We start from the raw sequence: 23145 nt of genomic DNA on the forward strand, positions 1-23145 counted from the left end.
TGATCCCAAAACCAGACAGAGACAGTACAAAAAAAAAATAGTCTATTCAAACCCTTTGCCCATTTTTAAGCTGTGTTATTTGTCCTTTTATTGTTAAATTGTAAATACCAGACTGTAACTTTGTGTTAAGTTTTGAACTCAGGAAATGTAAATCCTCCAACATTTTTTTTCCAAGATTGTGTTACCTATTTGGGGACTCTTGTATTTTCATAAGAATTTTATGATCAAGTTTTTCATTTATGCAAAAAAGGCAAATGGAATTGGAATAGGGATTTCATTGAATCTTTAGATCAGTTTGGGGAATATTAGATGGGAATGCATCACAAAAATATAAATCTTTCCAAAAGTAGCATACAAATGTATTATGATGCCAATTTGAATTCCAATTCTGTTTAAACTGGACAAATATGATTTTTAACTTTAAATAGAAGAATAAATGTTCATTAATAGAAAAGAAATTTTAAAATAAGAAGAGTAGATATAATACTAGCCAGGAACGATGGCTTATGTGTGTAATTCCAGCTATCCAGAGGCTGAGGTGGGAGGATCTCTTGAGCCCAGGAGTTTGAGACAACCCTGGGCAAAATTGCCAGACTTTGTTTCAAAAAAATAAAAAAATAATAATGAATGGTTTGCCTTACCATATTCTAAAGCATACTATAAAGTGATCAAGACTGAAGATATTAGCTAGGCACAGTGGTATACACCTGTAATCCCAGCTACTTAGGAGGATGATGTGAGAGGATCACTTCAGCCTGTAAGTTCAAGGTTGGGCACCTTAGCAAGACTCTGTGTCTTAAAAAATTAAAAAATTAAAAAGACAGACTGAAGATATTGGCAGGAATTAACAAATAGAAATAAAGTAGAGAAAAAATATAGAACCCAGAACAAATCAAATCCAAGTATTTATATGAGAGAACTAATATATGACAAAAATGATATTTCAATTCAATGGGAAAAGAATAGATTACACGTTAAGTGTTGTGACATAATTGATTAATTTCCACCCTATACAAAAATATGGACAGTCAGGCCGGGCGCGGTGGCTCATGCCTGTAATCCTAGCACTGGCTCATGCCTGTAATCCTAGCACTCTGGGAGGCCGAGGCGGGTGGATAGCTTGAGGTCAGGAGTTCGAGACCAGCCTGAGCGAGACCCCGTTTCTACTAAAAAAAATAGAAATAAATTATCTGGACAACTAAAAATATATACAGAAAAAATTTGCCAGGCATGGTGGCACATGCCTGTAGTCCCAGCTACTCGGGAGGCTGAGGCAGAAGGATTGCTTAAGCCCAGGAGTTTGAGATTGCTGTGAGCTAGGCTGACACCACGGCACTCACTCTAGCCCAGGCAACAAAGTGAGACTCTGTCTCAAAAAAAAAAAGAAAAAATATGGACAGTCAAGTTACATAATAAACAAAAATAATGAGCACAAATATAAAAATAATCAATCATAATAGTAAAATTTAAGAGAAGGAGATTTCATTTTTTACCAGTCATATTGACCAAGATTAACAGGATGATATAATCTGGCTACGATGACTGCAAAAATGACCACAATATTTTGCAGTTTCTCTCATGAAGAGATGTAGTTTATTTTTCCACTCCTTTGATCAGGTCTTGATCATTAGCTTTGGCTAACGGAACATTAGCAAATGTTACTCAAACACAGGCTTGAAAAGTACTCATGCAATGAGACTTACTATTTTGCAATTCTTGGGAATCCAGTGTCCACCAACAGCATGCTAGCTGATAATTACAAATTGCATGCTAAATACCAAATAGCCCAGTTATCTGCATCTGTCAGCCAACTGTCAGACATGTTAGGGAGGTCATTGATCTCCAGCTGACTGTAAAAGTGGAGCACCATGTTCAACACAGATGAGCCATCCCATCTGAGCCCTGACTAAATTGCTGACACATGGAATGGTGGGCAAATAAATGGTTGTTGTTTTAAGCTCCTAAATTTTAGGATAGCTTTTTATGCAGCACAAGTTAACCCACACATTGATGCTGATGGGAGTGTGGGAAAGCAAACATTTTCTTATACTACTGGTAGAAGTGTAGTTAAAAGGCAATTTGACAATATCTATCAATTTTTTTAAACATACATACCATTTGGCAGCAATTCCACCTCTAGGAATTTATCTTATAAAAAAAATTTACACATGCTCATGATAATAAAAGAATTTTGTTGGAAGCATTTTTCATAACAGGAAAAAAACTGAAGACAACTTGAGTATCCACTAATAGAAATTGGCCAAATAAGGAATGGCACAACCCTGAAATGGAATACAATGAAGCATTTTAAAGAATGAAGTGGATCTGTATAGTGGGTATTAATTAGTATTGAGCATCCTGTCTCCAATTTTTCTGGATATAAAATACCTATCCCTGATACCCAGTCCCCTGAGGCACAATAATTGGTTGAAGAATAGGCATATGACTTTCCCTGAATTTTTCTGGCTGGAGCTGGCAGAGAGGACATATCCTGTCTGGTGATGAGCTAGAAAGAGCTGTCACAATGGATCCAGTCTTGTGGAGATCCATAGCCTATAGGAATGCAGCCAACATGCCAACAGAAGCTCAGATGAGAAGAGTGGAAGATGTCTACTTGCCCCTTCCATGGCTTAGTTACATAGCCAATACTTCCCCTCTTTTTATTAGGCCAGTCAGAGTTGGGTTTCTTTCATGTGCAAACAAAGAGTCGTGATGAACACAGTCCACACATAGTATTATATAAAGGTGTCCAGAGGATTTAACTGTAGAAGATGTTTTGTTTCTTATGATGAGTGGTGGTGAACAAGTATCTGATATCTGATATATGCTGTTATATTGTGTAATTTTGAATGTCTTACATATTACATAATAAGTAATTTTAAGTTAAATACATTTTTAAAAGGAAGACAGAGGTCGAAAGGATGCAATAAAAGATAATTGAACTCTGGTCTCTGGTTTGATGTCTAAGAATCAGACTTGATGATCTTACCTAAAGGAGGGAAGGAGAATTCAGGGGAGTGGCAGGGCCAGGAGAGGGTAGCGGGCGCACTCTCCCTACCTCCGGGAGTGTTAAGTAGACACCATGGAAAGGGGCCATGCGCTAGCCATCTTGCTGGTGCACCACAAAGAAAACTGCCTTCTAGGTGAGGGCCCCAGCACAGAGGCTGTGGGTTTACTGCCCAGTGTAGTGAGTAGAGAGGAGAGGTGGATGGGGAAGAGGAAAGCCACAGCCCGTCTCCCACACTGGGCCATGTGGCACCCCCTAAAGCATTCACCTGTGGCCCATGAGAGCATCAGATCCTGCCACATGGGGAATTTCAATCCAGGAAATGATTTGCGGAAAAGCACCCAAGAGAACTATAGCAGTGACCACCACATAAGTAACTGTGACACTAGTTACTCTCCCTCTCCTTCCTCCCCCCTTCCACCCTCTCAGCACACACCCAGCAGGGGCCACCTTAAAGAGAGAGGGGAGTCCCTCCTCCTCCTCTGTGACCAATAGATAGGGTCCCAGCATAAGCCTTCAGGGAGGGGAAGAGAAGGATAAGATTTAAAACAAGATTGAGGCTTTACAGAGGATTGACTTTTTGCATTCCTAGTTTTCAAAATAAATAAATGAAGTTAGATTTTAACAACTAAAAGTAACTAGAAAGTAATAAAACATTCCCCAGAGATCATTAAAGGGCAAGACGGGGAGATTTAAGAGAACATAGTTAAAACTGCACTTGGAGAAAAATAAAACCTTTTTGTGTGTATGTCGCAGTGAATTAAGACTCTCAATAAACTGGTTACTCAGGAGGCTCAGGCTGCATCAGGTAGACAGCCAGGCTGGCAGGGCAGAAGCCTGCCCTCCCTCTCCCCCTGAGCTGCCCCTGCCCCCTGGAAACGCCCGTCGGAGGAACACAGATACACAGATCTCCTAACATCGTCACTCAGGCGCTATGGAAATATTTCCAATCCTTGTAGTGACCCTGTAGGTAGTTATTATTACCCACAGTTTACACGTGAGAAAACAGACCTGGGTCACATAGCCAGCTAGCCTGGCTCATAATGGGACCCCGGGTCTGTCTGCCTGTGCAGCCCATGCCCTGCCCAAGTTTGCTACTTGCCTTAACTGTCTTCTGAGCCCCTCAGAAGCCTTGGAAAGGCGCTGGGGCTGCTGTCTCCACTGCGCCCAGAACACCAAGAACTCCTGTCTCTTTCCCTATTTTTGGTGGCCCTTTGCCCACCTCCACCAATGGATTTTTCGGGTCCCGCCTCCTCCATAATGTTCTTTCCCAAGGTTTGGACTCACACCGATCTTTCTGCTTCCAAATCTCCAATAGCCCAAGACCCTGAATCCAGTATGTGTGATGTGATAATGGAGGGGCAGAGGAAACACTTCTCCAGGAACCCCTGAAGTTAAAAAACAGCCTTCAGCCGGGCCTGAGGGAGGAAGTGGGGTGGATCAGCTAGAAAGGATGTTGACCCCCACGGGTCAGACAGAGGAGGGGCCCTGTGGCCAGGGGGAAGTGAAAACAGGGAGTGCCTGGGAGAGATTGTTCATGCTTTCAAGCAGGGCCAAACAATGCGAGCGACGGGAGAGGGTGTGCGGGCCCTCACTATATATAGCGCAGGGGGACTCGCTCACACCGCGGAGTCCTTGAGCCCTTAGATGGTCTCAGGGCCTACAGTTCCGAAAAGGCCCCGGTGATACGGCCCAGAGAGAAAAGCTGGGGAGAGAAAGGCCGAGAGCCCGCTCTGGCCCTTTTGTGAGTCCTCCAGCGAACAGGATGCGGGGCCCACTCGGGAGGAGGAAGGTCTCCTTCCGCTGCGAACACCGACGCCCCAGCCCGGGCAGCGCGCTCCCCGCGGGGACCGACCCCGCCTTCGCTCCGGCGCCGCCGGCCGCAGAGCAGAGGTCGGAGGATGCTCGGGCCCCTGCTCTGGGGGCGCAGCTTCTGTCCTTGAAGGTCTTTGGGTGGCTCTGCGTGTCTCCGAGTAGGAGACATCTTGCAGGGTCTCTGTGCCGTGTATTTGGACTTCTCAGGAGGAGGAGGAGGAGGGCCCCAGAGTGCACGTCCCCAGCCCGCGCGCAGCCCCCCTCCGCCTGGGAACTTCTGGGAAACCAGCACCTTCTGAAGTTCCATTCTATCTCCGGTCGGATAGTGCCCCTCTTGACATAGGGTGTTGTCCTTGTGCCTGCGGATAAAGAGCCGGGCCATTTTGCTCAATAATAGGATAAAGGAAGGCTCGGCTTGGGAGGGACGTCAGCACCTTCCAGGCTGAGCGAACCTTAACTAATGCCTGCCAATGGGGCTTTGCCTCAAGCCACCAAGGTTGAGCTGACTGAGAAAAATGCTTTTTAAATAATGATTTTTAAAGTTTAGCACCTACTGATGCAGAACAATTAATTGTAACAGGAAGTTCTCAGAAGCAGTGCATTGCTAATCACACTTATCTGTAAAGCCTACCTTCAATCACAAACTCGGGATAAGAGATCTGCTCTTGCTTGGCCTTGGGCTGCTACTGCTACTGTTCAGCTGTTTCCTCGAGCAAAGTTTCTGAACTCTAGATCTTTTACCTCTAAACAAACAAACAAAGAAAATCCATCTCCAGGCTTCCCAGAAGCATGTGTGAGCCTTCGTTTAATCACTGGGAACCTCTGCCCCTATTTCTTCAATATTTTCCAAGCTGAGTGGATCTTCCTGTTTCACCATCGCTCTGTTTTGCATTTCAGTGGCATGTCCCTTGTGTTCTCTTGTACCTCCCTCTCTATCCTAAATGATTTGTTCAAATCCACTCCCACTGGACACATTTTCCCCCCTATGGTGAACCCACTGGTGGGGTGTCTCATGAATTGTGTAGACAGGGGCTCATGGCCTTCCTTCCCCTCCTCCTCCCACCAGGGGGGACTTGAGGTTGCACATGGGGGATCCATTCCACCTCCAAGGTACCCAACTCCACTGACCTTCAGCAGCCCCCTCAGCAGCCCCACCCGGCCATGGCCACGCCTTGTACACTGTGGTCACCTTGTCTTTGAAATCTCCTCTGATCCATTCTCCTTTGGTCCTAGCTTCTCCCTCCCTTATTCCCAAGCCTAACAGCTCTCTCCAGATTTCATTTCCTCCCTCCTCATCTCCATGGAACTCTTTAGCCAGGACCTCACCTGCACTCCCTGCTTCACTCCTGCTTCTTGTCTCGCTTGCCTTCACTGCTGCTGCTGAAAGCCCAGCTTTGAACAAATCCTACAATCTCTTCTCTCTCTCTGCATGGGAGTGTCTGATCATGCATCACATGGCTGAAGGTGGAAGCCAATCCATGAGACCCACCTTCAGCAGGGTCTTTGCAGTGCAGAGCACGGGGCTCACTCTCTTCTCAGGTCCACCCCAGCCCCCGGACACCGCCCCCCCACCTTTCCCTCTCAGGTCTTGACTCCACTCTGATTTTACAGGAAAAACAGAAGTGACCCTTCTCAGCTTCCCCCCAACCCCCATCTCCCCCAAATGCAACCCAGAAACATCTTCGCCACTTTGTAGGCCACCCATCTTCCCCACTGGGTTCTCTCTTCCCTCAAGGCCTCACACAAACATCAGTACTGTCTACAGGCCTTCATGCTCCCTAAATAAGTAAGTGCTCGATAAATGTCAGCCATTGTTACTTTTATCCCATGCCCCTTCACACAGAATCCATCACTCTGCCTCTGCCAGAAGGATAATTTTTACACTTTATGTTATTACACTGAACACACCATTAAAATGATTTGTCTACATATCTTTCCCTCCTACCCGACCACAAGCTCCTTCAGGACAGGGATGCATGTGCCTTGTTTATCTTTGGTGACAGTACACAATGTCTGGGATATAATAGATGCTCAACAAACATTTGATGAAATCAATGTCTAAATAAAGAACTGACTTCTTGGGTAGCTCCATGATATCCATATATTTATCTATTTAATGGCCAAAATTAGCATCACCTCAAGAGTTTTTCAAATTCAATCTCCCTAACAGCAGGCCAAACCAATTAAGTCAGAATCTCGGGGGACCAGACTGGGCCTCAGTCTTTTCTTAAAGCTATTGCTGGTTCCAGCCTGCAGCCTACTTTGAGAATCACTGGCTTAGGGAAGGTAGTGAGACTCAGTATCTAATATTCTACTATGTTGTATTACTGGAAGAGTCTGATTCTAATCTAGTAAGAGAGACAAGCCAACCAGAAACATATTCATGTAACATTAAACAATAACAAAGTTGGCATGAGGTCAGTGGAAACGCATAGGGTGATGAGCTGCTCACTGCCCACCAACATGGTGCATGTGTTGGCAACTCAGATCGGCCCAGTTCTACCTTGACTGTTGATAAGACTGTGAGAAAGGAAACATGCCCCTGGTGGAGTCAGGAGGGCAGGCTGTGGAGAGGTGAGGAGCAGAGCAGAGATGGCTGGCAAGAAAGAAATGACCTTAACCCTCCACTCTAGTGACCTTTCTGAAATGGCTCTTGGGTGTCTCTTCTGAACTTGGCATGTTTTAGGTTAAGAATGGTCCCTAAAAACTCAGTGTGGATCAAGGCCTTGCACTCAGAGTGTGGTTCATCAACCTCCCCTGGGAACTTGTTAGAAGCACAGAATCTGGGCTCTATTCTATTTTTGCATTTCAGCAAAATCTCCAGGAGATCTGCATGCATAGACCAATCTAATGCAGAAGTAAGAGACAGTCTGAGATTCAGCATATCTAAATGGTCTCCCCAGCAAATGCCTCTGGTTCAAGAAGTCCCCATATTTGGTATTTTCTTCTAGTCAGAGCAATTAGAAATCATGTCTCTAGCCTACCTTATCCCTTGGTTATCTGTTATGAATAACTTTGTTTCAAGTGAGAGAAAAACCAACACAAGGAGTTTAAACAGCAAATGAACTGTATTTGCTCATATAACTGAAGCAGTCAGAGGTACAGCTCACCTCCCATGAGCCTTGACTAGGAGGTTCAGAGACTGTCACTTGGGATCCAGGTTCTCTCATGTCCCTGCTCTCTCACTACCATGGCTTCATGTCCACACTCCACTCAGTGGCATCCCCACCCTCCTCTTTGTGAGCAAAATGGCATGACAGTTACCATCACCCCAGTGTGTCCTAGGAGGGCTCTTCTAGTCACTCCCCTTCTTTTGGCTCTGAATTGGGTCACCTGCTCATCCTTTAACTTGATAACGGTGGGTTGGGCTATGCTGACAGGCTGGAGACATGCAGGCTCACCTGAGAAGAGTGACCTGCAAGCAGACCTCATGGTTGAGGGTCCTGGAAAGGCAACTTTCCAGAAGGAAAACCAAAGTTCTGCTGGGAAGATACTAACAAATGCCACCAGCACATCCCATCTACAGGGACAAACGGGGATCTCTGTCCCCAGTTCTCCTCATGTAGGTGTTAAAGTATTTCATTTTGAAATTTATTTAACTAGAATCCAGGTAGCTGCACTTTTGACCACAAACATGCTTCCTGAAAAGCTCATTTTAGAGCTCTTCTATGAAAATCATTCGCCCAACACCCACATCACTGATTCTTGGGGAAAGCACCCAAATGGTACAAAGCTCTTCTGAAAACCAAAACTGATTTCTGGTCTGGAAATATCCAGGCTTGTTCAAAATCTTAAATAGCAGTATGATAGATAACAAGACATGAGCTCTATATTTATCATGGAGAATGGAATTTATTAATCAATTCTATTTTAATGTGGCTCATCCCCAAGTACTCTAAACTTTGAAACTTTGAAAAAGCCTCATTGGAGACTAGTATTTCAAACTCCTAACATCTTAAGGGGCAAAGCACAAGCTCCTAAGAGGGTGTCACCCAAGTTTTCTAGGAAGTGATGTCAGCCAGAAAAAGTAAGAGAGGAACCTTCTGCCTGACAATGTGTTCTTACTCATTTTTTCCTGGGCCCCCACCTGTACCATAAACTTCCTGAGAATGAGAAGATTCCCTCCTACCATCCGTTACACTTCACACACATGGGATGGCAGTTGGTTTTACTCAATTCATTCTCAGGTGCTAAGCTAAACTCCCCTCCTGTAGAATTGCTTATGGGAAAGCCTGGCCCATTCAACTGGGTGTCCCCAGTAGATACACTCTCCCCTCTTCTCTGGGTGGCTGCATCCACAGGCTTCCTGTCCTCTGATTTGGGGGTCAGGTTTGGCCGGGAAACCAGGAGAGCAGCAGGATTTTCCCTAGGATTTATTTCTTAAACCCATTCTTCTGGGCCACAGTTAGCTTCATTGCTCTTCCCAAAGTCACAGCTCCTGGCTGGCAAAACTCCTCAAGGTATGGTCACCGGGGTTCAAAGGGCTGCTTCGCCATCAGGGCTGGGGAGTGTTGCTTTGAGCTGCCGGTGCCCTGGGGACTTTAAGTATATAGACTAACTATTCATTGCTTTTTCTTCAATCATCCATTTTAAGTATGTCATCTTTTTCCTTTGAGATCCTGACACACTTCATTTAATTTTGCAGAATATAAAATCTACATAAGCACAGAATTTTTTAAAAAGGCTTTATTTTCAAATTTACAAAGACATCAATAACCAAGAAATTTAGAGAAGACTTGAAATGTAGACAATACTCTATAATAATGTTAGTAAAATGCTTAAAACTAGTTGGAATGAGATAACTTTTGAAGGAAAAATGTTCTTTCCACCATAGTCCATTAATTTTACACTTTTTACAAATAATCAAACTTTAATGCAAAAAATAATGTGCATAAATAGAAAATGGTAATAGATTGAGTTTGTATATGCTTAAGCAGAGTGCATTTTTTTGCATTGCCTCCTCTGAGATGTCAGCAATGTTAAACGTTGCTCTTATTGGAGAATTCATTCTGAGAAAGAATATTTCCTATATTCTGACAGTTTTAAAAATACACGGTAAACTGGCGACGCAACTCAGAGGACAGAACAGGAGGTTAAGGTCGGCACCGGCAACTCAGCTGTCCCTAGGGAGTTCGGGGAGCTGGCTGGGGTGCGCGCGTCCCCGGAAGGCAGCACCTCGGAAGAAGGTGACAGCTGGCTGGCGGGTGCCGCTCCTGCTACTGCGACAGCGTTTGAAAGCCACGCCGGCCGCCGGCTGCCAGCAAGCCCTTCGCCCCGTAGTACACGCGCAGGGCGCTGGGGGGCGCCAGCAGGCCTGGCATTGAGGGGCCGCGGGCTCGTAGTCCGAGACCCGCGCGGAGCTGCAGGTGCGGGCCTCCGGGCAGTCCCCGCGCAGCTCCGCCGCGAAGGCCGGGTCGGGCCCCACGCAGTTCGGCGGGGACGTGTCGGGAGCGGGCAGCGGGTAGCAGTCAAGCGGGGGACGCCCAGGCCCTGGCAGTGGCCGCCCATGTGCGGGGGTGGCAGCGGCGGGCCCTCGGGGAAGCCCTGCTTGGGGAAGGGCAGGCCTAGGCCACGAGGCCACCTGCGGCTGGGAGGCCGGTCCTGTTGGCTGGTCTGTTCCCTCAGGACCCCAGCTCAGCGGTGCCTCCCCGGGGAAGGCAGCTCCTCCGCCCGCACTCGCCTTGCTGGGGACCCGGTCGCTTCCTAAGTCACAAAGCGCAGGCGCCTCCCAAATCTCCCAAGCCGGCGGGAAGCCTGCAAAGCGGTGCCCCCCACACTTCACAATCCAAACGAAGACAGAGTGGTAGTGGACGTTACGCCAAACTGGGAAGCGATGCGGAACAGGGACCGCAAGGACTTTATCAGCCTACGATTATTGGGACAGATCTCACCTCCTGGACAGAATCAGCTTTTTGTGGCGCGTCTCAGCCTTAATATTGGGGTCCTGGAAATACCAACAAGGCATTGTGACAGGTCAACTCCTGCCCCTCTGTAAGCAGGCAACTGAGGGACAGTTCTCCGGGAAAGAGTAACACTCCGGAAATTTTCTCTGCACCTCTCGCTACCAGCACCGCTGAGATACAGAAAGAACCGGTCTTGTAAAAGATTGTACTTAGGGCGTGCACAATTTCTACCCCTTTTCTTGTTGAGTGAAATGTGCTCCCAAAAAAGAACACTGAGTCCTCTATATTTAAGTACAAGTACTGTCCATTCTTAGGCACAAACTCAGTTTTTGATTGAGTGTGCCGTCCTAGGGTTCAAACTGTACATGAAAGGATTAAGTCACAGATGTAAACTTAATTGGACTGGAGACTGGACGAGTGGGGCTGAACCCACGGAAGAGGGGAGAAGGCCATCAGGAGTAAATGGAAGGCCATCTTCTAGGAATAAAGGCCGCCAAATATATACTGTTAACTGAAAAAGCAAGTTTCAGAATAGTAGGAAAATGTGATCCCATGGGGGAGGTGGATTCCTGTGTCTACCATGCGGATGGAGAGAAAATGGGTGCCAGGGAACACAGGATGCTGAGAGCAGTCTACCTCTGAAATTGGGACTGGGGCAGGAATGACTTTGTTTTCTCTTCATAAACTGTTTAAAGTTTTATTTAAAAAGTAAATAATTTTAAATAAAGCTATTTTATGCAGAAGACACGGACTTTACATTGATTTTATGAAAATAAAGTCTGCCATTTTATTCCTTCTCTTAGAAAAAATTTTTTAGAAAACCTCTCCCGTTTAACTTCACAAGACTGAAGCTGAACTGTTCACAAGTAGAGGCCACTCTCTCCCGGCTTTTCTAATTCAAGTGTTAGCAACAAAAAAGAGTTCAAGACTACAATCTGGCTAGCATGAAATTCTAAAGCTTAATCGTTTTCTTTATGAAAGGTGCTGTTGAATGCATTTCCAGCTCCGTGGATGGACAACAGTTTTATCTGTAGTAAGTCAGTACCTCCATCTCTCAATTCCTTACCTGAGAAAGGAAAAGGGAATACAGTGCGCGCTCGCTCTCTCTCGCTCTCTCTTTCCGTAACTTGGAAAATGGTTATTCGAGTTTTCTTTTTTAGTGAATCTGGCCTGATTAGAGGGCACCTTAAAATCTTTCCCAAGACCTCAAAATTTGTTATCATTTATACCCGGAGATGATTAACAATTTGGTTTTGAACCTTTTTGTTTTATTTCATCTCCCACTCCCCAAGACGATTTTGCACTTGCCAGTCAATCGTTTCTCTAAAGGCAAAAACTCACTACATACGGAGAGTTCTCAGAGGTAGAGCCACGGACCCACCAGTGCGACTTTGCCGGAGCCCGGCGTCTTCCGCCGCAGAAGCCCACCCCTCCCACGTCCTCCGCTCTCGGCGCCTCTGTCCCCCGCGCTCCGCCTCCCCCGGCGTCGGGCGCAGCTGGGCGTCTAGCGGGGCGGGGGTCGCTTGCCAGCCGCTGGAGCTCCACCTTAGACACACCTGGAAGACGCGGGACACGAGACTCGCGCTTGGCTCAGCCCTCGGCCCAGGCCAGCTCTCTCTGCTCGCTCGCCGACGCCTCGCCTTTCACCTTCATGTCCCTCAAGAGGGTTCCCGACTCGGCCTAGGAACTGGGGCCCAGCCCGGCCATCACCGCTGGCAGCACGCTTTGGGTCCAGTTCGGGTCGTCACTGGCGTATCCCGCATCCTGGCTGCTCGTGGCTCTCCAGCCCTGCTGCGCAGCCCTCCGCGGACCCGCCGCCTCCCCCGACCCGGGGGGAGGGGGTGGGGAGGGAGGCAGGGAGATGTCCCCAGGGCCGCGCGGGTCTCCCGGTCCGAACCTGTTGCCCACGTTCCAGGCCAGTCCTGGCCTAGCGACACTGCGGACGCCTCCGGGTCGCGGGGCCTTTTCTTCAAAGATGTGGCCCACAGAGATCCGGGGCCCCCGCCTCCAGGCTGCACCTGTGCGGCCGAGAACTCCCGCGCCGAGCATCGCAACGGGCAGCCACCCGTTCTCTAAAGCGCAGCCGCGGGTTATAGTTTTATTTTCCCCTCAACAGAAAACACGCCGAGACCCGAATTCTCTCCCCTCCTAGGAGGAAAGTCGGTCCGGATGTCACGCTGGGACTTTCTGAAGCCGTGGCGCGGCAGGCCGGCTCCTGAAGCGTACGCAAGCCAAGCCGTAACCTCCGAGTCGGGCTCAGGCCGAGCTCTGGAGCGCTGCTCTGGCGCCCGGCTCCGAGACACACAGCTAAGGGCTCAAAAGCCTCAGAGCCGACGCACGACGTCGCGGTCTTTCCGTCCTAGCTACGGAGGTGGCCACGGTGGCGCGGGCAGTGCTCTCCTCTGTCCACACTCCTGCCTTTTTTCCTCTTTTAAACCTATGCTCTTTTACCTTCCAAGTTAAAGTGGGTCCAGAGTCTTGTTTAAATGTTTCCCTGCGTTAATAGCAGCAGGAGTGCGGGTTCCTGGCGAGGGGAGGGCGGCGCCCGTGGCCCCCGCGCCCGGGCTGCTCGGCTGTGCCCGCGCGGGAGGGACCCGCCGCAGCCTGCCCGAGACACGGAGAGCAGGAGGGTGGGGATGCGGGGGTTGCCCTTTTTACGTGATTTCATTTTTCCTTTATGTGAAGCTTTAGGAAAACTACTTCTCTTTCGTAGTCGGTGTAAGAAATAAGTGCAGTCACAGCCACGGCGGGTAGCGGTCCCGATTGTCTGGGATCCATAGAAATCCTATTTTTTTTTAAGAAAAGATACCTTTCATATGACATATGCATCAATATTCCGTGTGCTCCCCCGCCCCTATCGCTCAAAAAATGTCCATCTCTGCGGAAGAAGGGAGCAGTGCTTCAGGGAAGGGTGGGGGGACGGGGTAATGGAATAAGGATGAAACCACAATCGGAGGACAGAGGAGAGCAGGAAATTTCTAGCTATCATAGCAGAAAGTAAATGTCTACATTTTATAAACTCAAAATTAGCCATGCAGGCATAGCATATTAATTACTGCCAGACAAGCAGAAGTATTAATGTAGGCAATGCCCAGTGGAAAGGAAAAAAAAAAAAAAGATTGATTCTGACCCGTGGAACTGGGGCTGGGGAGAGATGAAACTTCTGACAACTCAGTTTATTTAAATTACAAGCCCATTTGTAATGTTTTTGAATTTTCTGTAAGCATGTGCATCATTTAAATTTTTTTAATTGTTTTTTAAATGAATAAATAAAAACTATACATTTTCTATAGCCACAGTCTCTCTATCAAAACTAAAAGCTTGAATTATTTTCTATTTCTCCCTCCTATAATCTCAGTAAGCTTTTTCAGTTTAATATTCTTGGTATGTGTATGAATACCTGCGATCCCTGCTCCTGTGTTCAAATGTCCAAGCCAATATTTATTTTAAAAAAGCAGAAGAATCCACTGTAGAGTGGGCAGCTATAAAATTGTTCCTTCCTTTTCCCTGTGTCTCTGAATTTTCTTCTTATCAATCCATCGGCTATTGCCCTGTAGAAATAACTTCTGAGGACTGAGTGATTTAAAAGCCTGAGGATCACATTTCAGCATTACTTGGAACTTCTGGAAGCCAGAATCTATTTCTTTATTTGCTGTCCTCCCCATTACACTCTACTGATTCACCCTCAAGAATTCAGACTCTCTTCAGTCCTCAAAAAAAAAAAAGCAAATAGTATGGAAATATGATGCAGGACTTTAGAAACCATACTAGTGGGAGGAGGGGATGGACAGAAAGGTGGAGAAGTGAACGTTGTCAGAAACAATCTCGTATTCAGTGTGTTCCAAATAGCTGTCCCTTTTATAAAGACCTTGAGACGTCCATGCAAAATGGGAGTTCATATGTACTGAGACATTCTATACAAAGTTCTTCAAGCGACAATTATTTCCATTCTCATTTTATAATCAAAGAGACCGACTTGTCCACAGTGGAGAGTAAAACACAGATGATCTGTGTCTCCAGTGAACAGAGACAGTCTTACAAAGCTGTAAAATTGTCATTCCACTAAGCAAAGCACCCAAGGAGGTGAGTTTACTGTTGTCTTCTCTTTCCCAGTGGAAGAATGTAATTAACACCCCCCAAGTCAGCTGAAGTAGAGATAAATGAAATCAAAAGATGGAGTGGGGGCAATCACTTTCTGTGGCACTAAAGCATCCCCTTCAGCAGAATCTCATCTAATCCCTTCAATAATCCAGCGAGGCTTTTATCATTATGCCCACTTTTTACAGAGGAGCAGACTGGAGTTCAGAAAAGGTTGGTGACATCTCCTAACTCACAAAGCTAAGATGCCCAGCCAGGTGAACCTCTGGCAGAGATTTTTCTTCTTTTTGAGCATTGCCACTCCTGGCATTATTCAGTCATTCTCCACTCCTTGCTCCAGTAGTTTATTGTCTTGCATTGTTACATTTTTATGTTTGGATACATTATTCAAAAGAAAGGAATAACAACCACTTGAGTGACATCTCAAACAGAAAAGCGAGAGACAAAGCAAGAACTCCTGAGTTCCCTTGAAAAGCCCCAGTGGAAAACTGTGGTACCAACTACCACGCAAGTTACTGCGTCAGTTTTCTGAGCACTTACCGAGTGCCAGGTCAGGTGATACAAAGTGAAAGTGACACAGTCCCTGCCCCTGGGAGCTCTCCCTTAGCCAGAGGAATCAGACAGAGCAGGAAGCGGCTGCCTTAGTGTGTGCCTGCCACAGTTCTTTTCCTTGTCTAACCAGGTGTCAGGCTTATGGGAAGGCGCTGACTCACAGCGAAGTGGGATCCACAGCACATCCACTGATGTCTGCTTATTCTTATCTGAATCTCCACGCAGACTATGACCTCACAAGATCAACTTTTTGAGCAACATCAATTTTGAGAATACTTATTATGAAGCCAAATTTGGCAAAGTTTAAGGCTTTGATTAAAGTGGAAATAGGATTCTTAAAATTAAAATTTCTTCAGCAAGAATAGTTAGATTTTAAAATTTTTTCTGCAGACAAACTGCTGTTTGTGCCTGAGTTACAGAGAAACTTTTACATTAGAGACCATCATTATTATCACGTAAATTTATTTAGCACTTGTTATGTACTAGGGAGGCTCTTCACTAACAGATTTTACTTTCTAATATCTTGAACAAAGCTGGGAGAGATGCCAGTAGTGTTTAATCAGTGTTCGTATATGGGAGACGGTGCAAATTGAATTGTTTATTTCCATAAAGCTGCTTGATAATTTAGAAAAAAAGCACACAGAAACCTTCTCATTAGGAGGAGGGTAGGGATAGGTGCTACAGTGAAAAATGAAGGAGGAAATGCAGCTGGATCCCAGGCCAGAGGGCCTAAAGAAATAGTGTCCACCACTGGCTCATAATGTAGAGGAATTTGAGTCTACTCCAGAGGGGGATAGGGTAAGGGCATCTGCACCATTTTTCTTGAGATGAATATCATGGACCCAGAAGGAAGCACCTCATAAGCAGCAAAAATAAATTTGTGCCAAAATAATGGATATAAAATACCTCTCCCTGTCCACTATTGTCAAACAAATCAAAGAGGAATTGGGGTGGGGGAACTGAGGAGTGAATGTTGAACATATATCGTGTTGCAGGCACAGTTCTAAGTATTAAAAACACAATGAAATGGGACATTTAAAAATGTTAGACTGTGATAGGTTTGAGTTCATTGTACCCCCTTCCATGTTCTCTGAATTCCTTTTGTTTATTTGAGCTTTTTCTAATATCAGCACAAATTCAAGTGATGTCTTTTGCAGTGTGATACAAACTAAATGTACAATAATCTTCCAAGATAAGAATAAGTAAAACAGTTTCATTGTGATATCATCTCTTAGCCGCTTATATAAATTTATCTGTAATTTATCAGACCCACCTGGTGGCTTTAATAGAGTGTTCTCATGAGGAAAAAAATACTTTTTTCCTCATTTTTCTGGATCCCTCAAAGGTGTGTATATTCTATACTGGCATGAAGTCTGGATATCTTAGCCCATAAAAGGGTTAGATTCTTACCTTCTGACTTAATTCTAATGCATCAAAAGTAGAAATGGAGGGAAAAGCAATGTATCTTTTATGTATTTGCTTCTAAAATAAAACAGTAGAAAAAATTCAGACAAATTTGATATATTTGTAAAAACATCACTAGCTGGTACCTGTGGTCACTTAATCTGAGTCTGCTTGAAGAAACAGGAGTCTATGCACTTGGTGATGTCATGGAGGGTCCAAAACCTGGGTCCAAGTTTTACATTCTGCCCTTCACTTTCACTTTATTAATAGCCTATAATGGTGTCCCTGACAGGCCCCAGAGCTCTTTTCCTGATTTTGTCACCAGTGCCCACATTCCTATACTTAAAAATCAGAAAGGGTTTAAGGATAACAACTGTTTCACTAATTTGTTGCTACACAACAAAGTACCCCAAAATTTAGTGACTTATAACAATGACTTTTTTTTAATCTCTACAACTTGTGGATTGCCTCTGGGCCCTTCTGGGTATTTATTCTTCTGGCACTCTGAGTTTGGGGCAGGCAGGAGACAGCTGGAGTGAAGGCTGAGCCCCCTCCCCTTGCAGGGAGTCTCCCCGCCTTGTGGTGTCTGCGCATGGCCTCCCCACCTTGGTTAAGGGTAACTGGACTTTTTATGCAGTAGCACAGGTCTCCCAAGAGCACAAGAAACAGAATCTGCCCAACCTTCTTGAGAGTTGTTATGAGAGCTGCACAGCATCACTTCTATTACAGTCTACCGGGTTAGAGTAGCAAATCCAGCCCAGGTGAAGTGTGGGAGGGAATTATGCAAGCATAGGAACACCGAAGTATAGTTACTGGGGCCCATGTTGGAGACTAGCTCCCACCACCACCACTATACAAAGGAAAAGATCGTTTTTCATCTTGGCAGGGCATTATGAGTTTCTTTTACACTTTGAGAGGGATATACTACTCGCCATGTTCCTTGATTCATATATCACAGGAAGGGAGAACCCAATAATATGGGAGGGCTCTTGAAATGTTCCTTTGTGTTTTCAAATATAGGGAAACTGCCTTTTTCCTTTGATGCTTGGGTTCCATCCTTCCCAGCAAACCTTTTTCATCAGGGCTTCTAACTCTGAGGAGTTTCGATTCCTACAACCCTTTATTTATGACCAATAGTGGTCACAAATTGCCTGAAATCATACCTAAAATATTAGGTATATGTGCATGGGTGCATGTTCCTGAGGAAGGGATTTCTTGATTTCCTCAGACTATCATCTTAAATTGAATTTAAATAAACAAGACATCTAGGTGCTTAGAACTCAATAAGAGCAGCCTGGATTCTTACCTCCTAACATATTTCTTTCTTTTTTTCCCTTTTTTTTCTTTTGATACAGTCTCACTGTGTCACCTGGACTAGAGTGCAGTTGCATCATCATAGCTCACTGCAACAATCTGGGCGCAAGCGATTCTCCTGCCTCAACCTCCCAAGTGGCTGGGACTACAGGCATGAGCCACCTCGCCCAGCCCTCCTCACATATTTCTAAAGTATATCAGAAATAGAGACGGGAAGAGCAATGCATCCTTCATGTATTTGTTTCCAAAGTAAAACAGTGAAAAACTGAGATGAATATTTAAAAACAAAACAGAACAATCACTAGCTAGTACCTATGGTCACTTCACCTGAGTGCTTGAGGAAAGAGAAGGAAATGGCCTTATGCTCCTACCCCCAAGAATTATTTGTGAAGACTAATACCCCTCCATCTGTGTAAAAGCATTAAAATTACTGTAACAATTTCAGCTTTTATTACTTTCCCACCTGTACCTGGTGAATAGTTATGAATGTAACTTAACAGGACTTTGGATCCTTCCCCCTGAAGTTCTCTTTCTTTTCTCCCTTCCTCTTCTTCCTGTTTATCTTAATATTGTTGAAAAGTAGCAGTCAAGGGTACAGCTGAGTCTAGTGTAATCTGAATGGGCAACATGGCCTTGAACCTGGGCAGGTGAGGCCCCTCTGCTCACTTTTTCTACTGGGAACTCTTGGGACATCCTGGGTAAGGAATTCAGGCTGGAAGGAGAAAAGACCCATCTGGGGTCAGAGGAAGAAAGAATGTGGAAAATACTAGGGCACTAGAAATAAATTGTATTAGATGACAATCCTGGGGGGAACTGTAATAATTTTACATTTTTAAAGTCAGCCTCTGTTATACCTAAGAAAATAGACTTAACTTTCCTCACTGAAACCTTTTATCTCTCACATTCCTAGAATCTAGGAATCTCTTCTAAAAAACAAACACCCTGCCATTTTTCAAAAGAAGCCAGCCAAACTTTTCAGCTCAGGTATCTCTCCTATATAAATGTTTGAAACTAACTTCCAATCCCTTTTCTCTACCAGTATGGAGAATAATAAAGTTTCTCACCACCAGAATGGAAATTCTCCCAGTGCCCATGAGCACACCCTGGCACAAAGGAAAATAGTGAACAGATGTTGTTAACAGGTAGCCCACATCATAGATGTGGCAGGAGAGGGCTTTGCTCACTTGCAAAATGGGGATAAGTGAACCTAAGCTTGTAGGCTTATCCAGCCTTAAACTGTTCAGAATGGCATTGAAAAAGCATCTGGCACAGGAAACACCCATTATAAGTCATCTGTTTCCCATTTATGTCTCAATCTGTCAAAGGTGAGAAGCACCACAGCAATTAGCACTGCAGATTGTGGCGGCCAATCCCCATCCTCTGCTTGCAACCCTGTGGGTAACTCGGTTTCTTCCTGGTGAGGGAATGATAGTGACGGGCTGTCACTGAAGCTGCAGCTTTAGCCATATTTGTAAAGCACACTACACACAAATCATCCGTGTATCCTCCTTAAAATTTAAAAATATAGGTGTCAGGAAATGCAGTCATCCATGTATGTAAATATAAAAACAAAAATTACTATTCAAATTAGATACTAAGGTTCATTAATAATTCACATTGCAAATTTAAATTTGATCAGTTCCTGTGACTCCTTCAAATTATTTTTAACCAGCAACACCACTTCCCAAGGTGGAAAAATGTGAGGATTAAAGGCAAGTTCAGTGTTGAAAGATTAAGAGAGCCTGTAAAGATTCAGTGTCATACAGATAGGCACCCCCCCCCAAAAAAAAAAATCCAAAAGGCTTTTTAGGCAGGTCTCAAGGAAGTTATGATTCAACTAGAAAACCGAAATTACTTGGGCACCACCCTCTGGCTAAAGTGATATACTGGAATTGAAAATAAGATTAACCATTAAATTTTAGAAACTCAAGATTACTTGAAATGTTTAAAGTAAGCTCATTCCAGGAGGCTTTTTTCCCCTGGCAGAAACAATTGCATCAATCTTAAGTATCCTAATGTTCATTTTTAGGGCTTCACCTAGAAGGCATTTATGCCTACTGTTGTAAGCTGAGAAATTTACAATTAACTATATACTTCTAATTGTATTAATACTTAACATTGATCTTAAAAATTGGTTTTGATAAGATTAGCGTGACAAAGTGAAAAAGCAGGATTCACTAATAGAATGAAAAAGCAAGATTCCAGATTTTATTTTTAAAAAGATCGAAAAAAACACACCCACAATAAAATTTCTATGATCAATGAATTTTCAGGAAATGGAGCAAGTTGTTTTGGGACACATCCGAAACTGGTTAACTTGAACTTGGAAATGGGGTTTTGACGATGCAACTATGGGGAACAAGTCTCTGAAGTAATTTTAAACAAAACCCCACAACCCCCCCCTCAACTGTTCAAGTGGCACACAAAATAAATTACCATAAATTATACGCCAAGGCAACTTAAAAAAACAAAACAAAACATGAGGCTGAGGATTTCCTTAGCTCCTCCAGGAAGTGTGTAACACTGCTTCTGGCCTGCGGGCTGGGGCAGATGGGGACCTGTCAAACGTCAGGGTAGTTGCAGTAATATACTGCAGAGCTGGCATCTGACACCACCGAGGAAATGGCCCCGTGGCTGTCTGAGAGATTCACACTAGAGTCATGTCCCTGGTAGGGGAGACCCATCTCGGGCTTGCACACAAAGTGCAGGTACTGTTCGAATTCCGTGCGGTCCACCTCCCCGAGGAGCTCCGTGTGCTGGCTGGGGTCCGCGCCGTCCCGGCAGGGTAGTGCCTCGGGAGGGGGTGACGGCTGCCCCGGACCCGGCGGGTGTGGGTGGTGCTGGTGCGGGTGCTGGTGTTGCGGCTGCATCTGGAAGCCGCGCCCGCCGCCCGCCCCAGGCGAGCCCATCGCGCCGTAGTACATGTGCAGGGCGCTGGGGGGCGCCAAGAGGCCCGACATTGCGGAGCCCGCGGGCTCCGGGCCGAGCCGGGGGTGCATGGGGCCGGAGGGCGGCTCCGGGGGGCCCGCGTAGTCCGAGACCTGCGCGTAGCTGTAGGTGCCGGCCGCCGGGCAGTCCCCGGGCAGCGGGGCAAAGAAGGCCGGGTCGGGCTCCACGCCGTCCAGCGGGGACGTGTCGGGCGTGGGCAGCGGGTAGCCGTCGAGCTGGGGCGCGCCCAGGCCCTGACAGTCGCGGTAGTGGCCGCCCATGTGCGGGGGCAGCAGCGGCGGGCCCGCGGGGAAGCCCTGCTCGGGGAAGGGCAGGCCCAGGCCGTCCATGGCCACGCGGCCGCCCTCGGGGCCCAGCGCAGCCGCCTGCGGCTCGGCGAGGCCGTGCAGGAAGCCGCCCTCCACCCGCTTCAGCCGCTTCACCTGCTTGCGCCGCCGCGGCCGGTACTTGTAGTTGGGGTGGTCCTGCATATGCTGCACGCGCAGCCGCTCGGCCTCCTCCACGAAGGGCCGCTTCTCCGCCAGGGTCAGCGCCTTCCACGACTTGCCTGCAGGGGCGTGGGAAGGCGGAGAGGGGCGCGGGACTTACCGGCTGCGCTCCCGCTCCAGGCCCCACCTGGCCCCACCTGGCCCCACTTCTCCCGTCAGACCTTGAATTTGCAACAGGAGGAACAGAATAGGGTCAAGTTAACGAGTGGAGGTCTGGGAGGTCAAGCCTGAACACTTGAGGAAGACACGTCCTCTAAGAGTACCCGTCCCTTCTTTCAGTCTCCGGGAAGCGGCTTCCCAGCTCACTCATCCCCCGGTCGTTCGAAAAACTGAAAATGACATCTAGCCTGGGAAGGGCCGGGGGCCGGGCACGACCGACTCAACTCAGGGCCAGGGGTGCCTGGAAGCCGCCTTCCCAGAGCCACCGTACCCGCGCCCCTGGCCACCCGGGGAATCTAGGCACTGATGACCAAGGCCGAAAGCCGGTTTGGACAGTGTAGAGCGGGAAGCGGGAAGGGAACGGAGGGCCTCAAGGAAGGAATTGGCCGCAGCACACCCCCGGTCTCGGGAGGAAGGCCCGCAAAAAAAACACACTTTTAGGGTCAAGGAAGAGGCTCAGCGATTCGCACTAGCGCGCGCGGCCGCCAGGGTCCCCGGCTCGGACTCACCCAGCATCTTGCTCAGCTCGGCGTTGTGCAGGTCGGGGTTCTGCTGCGCCAGCCGCTTGCGCTCGTCTTTAGCCCACACCATGAAGGCATTCATCGGCCGCCGGATGCGAGACTCGCCCTTGGCTCGCCCCGCGGCCCCAGTCGGCGCTCCGCTGCTCGCCGACGCCTCGCCCTTCACCTTCATCTCCCCGAGGGGGCTCAGCGACTCGGCCCAGGGGCAGGGGCCCAGCCCGGCCATTACGGCGGGCAGCGCGCTCCGGGTCTGGCTCTGGTCGTCACTGGCGTATCCCGCATCCGGGCTGCTCATGGCTCTCCAGCCCTGCCCCGCAACCCTCCGCCGGACACGCCGCCTCCCCCGACCCTGGGGGACGGGGTAGGGAGCGAAGCGGGGAGATGCCCCGAGGGCTGCGCGGGTCCCCCGGCCCGAACCCGCAGACTGCTATCCCCGACTGTCCCAGCTAACAGCGTAATCAAGTACCCCGGCTGACCCAGAGACACTGCGGACGCCCCCGAGCTGCGGGGCCTTTTCTGCACAGATGTGGCCAATGGAGCGGCAGGGGCGGGCCGGCCCGAGTCGTTAGGCCCACGCCCAGCCCGTGGTCCGAGTCCCAAGTCCCAGTTCAACCCCACGCCCGCCCCTTTCCCCTCCCCCGACTACACCTGCCCTCGGGAAAACTGGCTGGAGCTGCCGGGCTCTGGCGCCTCGTCCTCTCCGGCCCGGAAAGGGAGACTACTAAAAAACCTTCTGGGGGTGCTGATTGTGCCAGGGGAGAGAGGTACTTGTCCAAGGTAGTTCAGATTGACGTATTAAGCATCCAGTCTACTCTTTAAACTCATCTTTATTATAGGAGCCAAGTTTGTTTCAGTAGTGACTTAGCTTATTTCCAGGGAACTTCTCGGGTGTCTTCAGATGTGATTTCTCAAATGCGGAAGTCACGGTTGATAAT

The 23145-nt window shown here is 47.3% G+C and overlaps 1 protein-coding gene across 1 annotated transcript; it reads right to left on the reverse strand.

Moving 5' to 3' along the window:
* Positions 1–20274: 20274 nt before the first annotated feature.
* SOX17 (SRY-box transcription factor 17) lies at positions 20275–22739 on the reverse strand. The gene is made up of 2 exons (XM_045560995.1): positions 22199–22739; positions 20275–21589 (listed from the first exon to the last, which is right to left on the reverse strand). The coding sequence occupies exons 1-2, from the start codon at positions 22503–22505 to the stop codon at positions 20655–20657; spliced, it is 1242 nt and encodes a 413-aa protein (XP_045416951.1). The 5' UTR covers positions 22506–22739; the 3' UTR covers positions 20275–20654.
* Between the last annotated feature and the right edge of the window lie 406 nt (positions 22740–23145).

Source organism: Lemur catta, chromosome 9, assembly GCF_020740605.2.
Source record: "Lemur catta isolate mLemCat1 chromosome 9, mLemCat1.pri, whole genome shotgun sequence".
NCBI lineage: Eukaryota > Metazoa > Chordata > Mammalia > Primates > Lemuridae > Lemur > Lemur catta.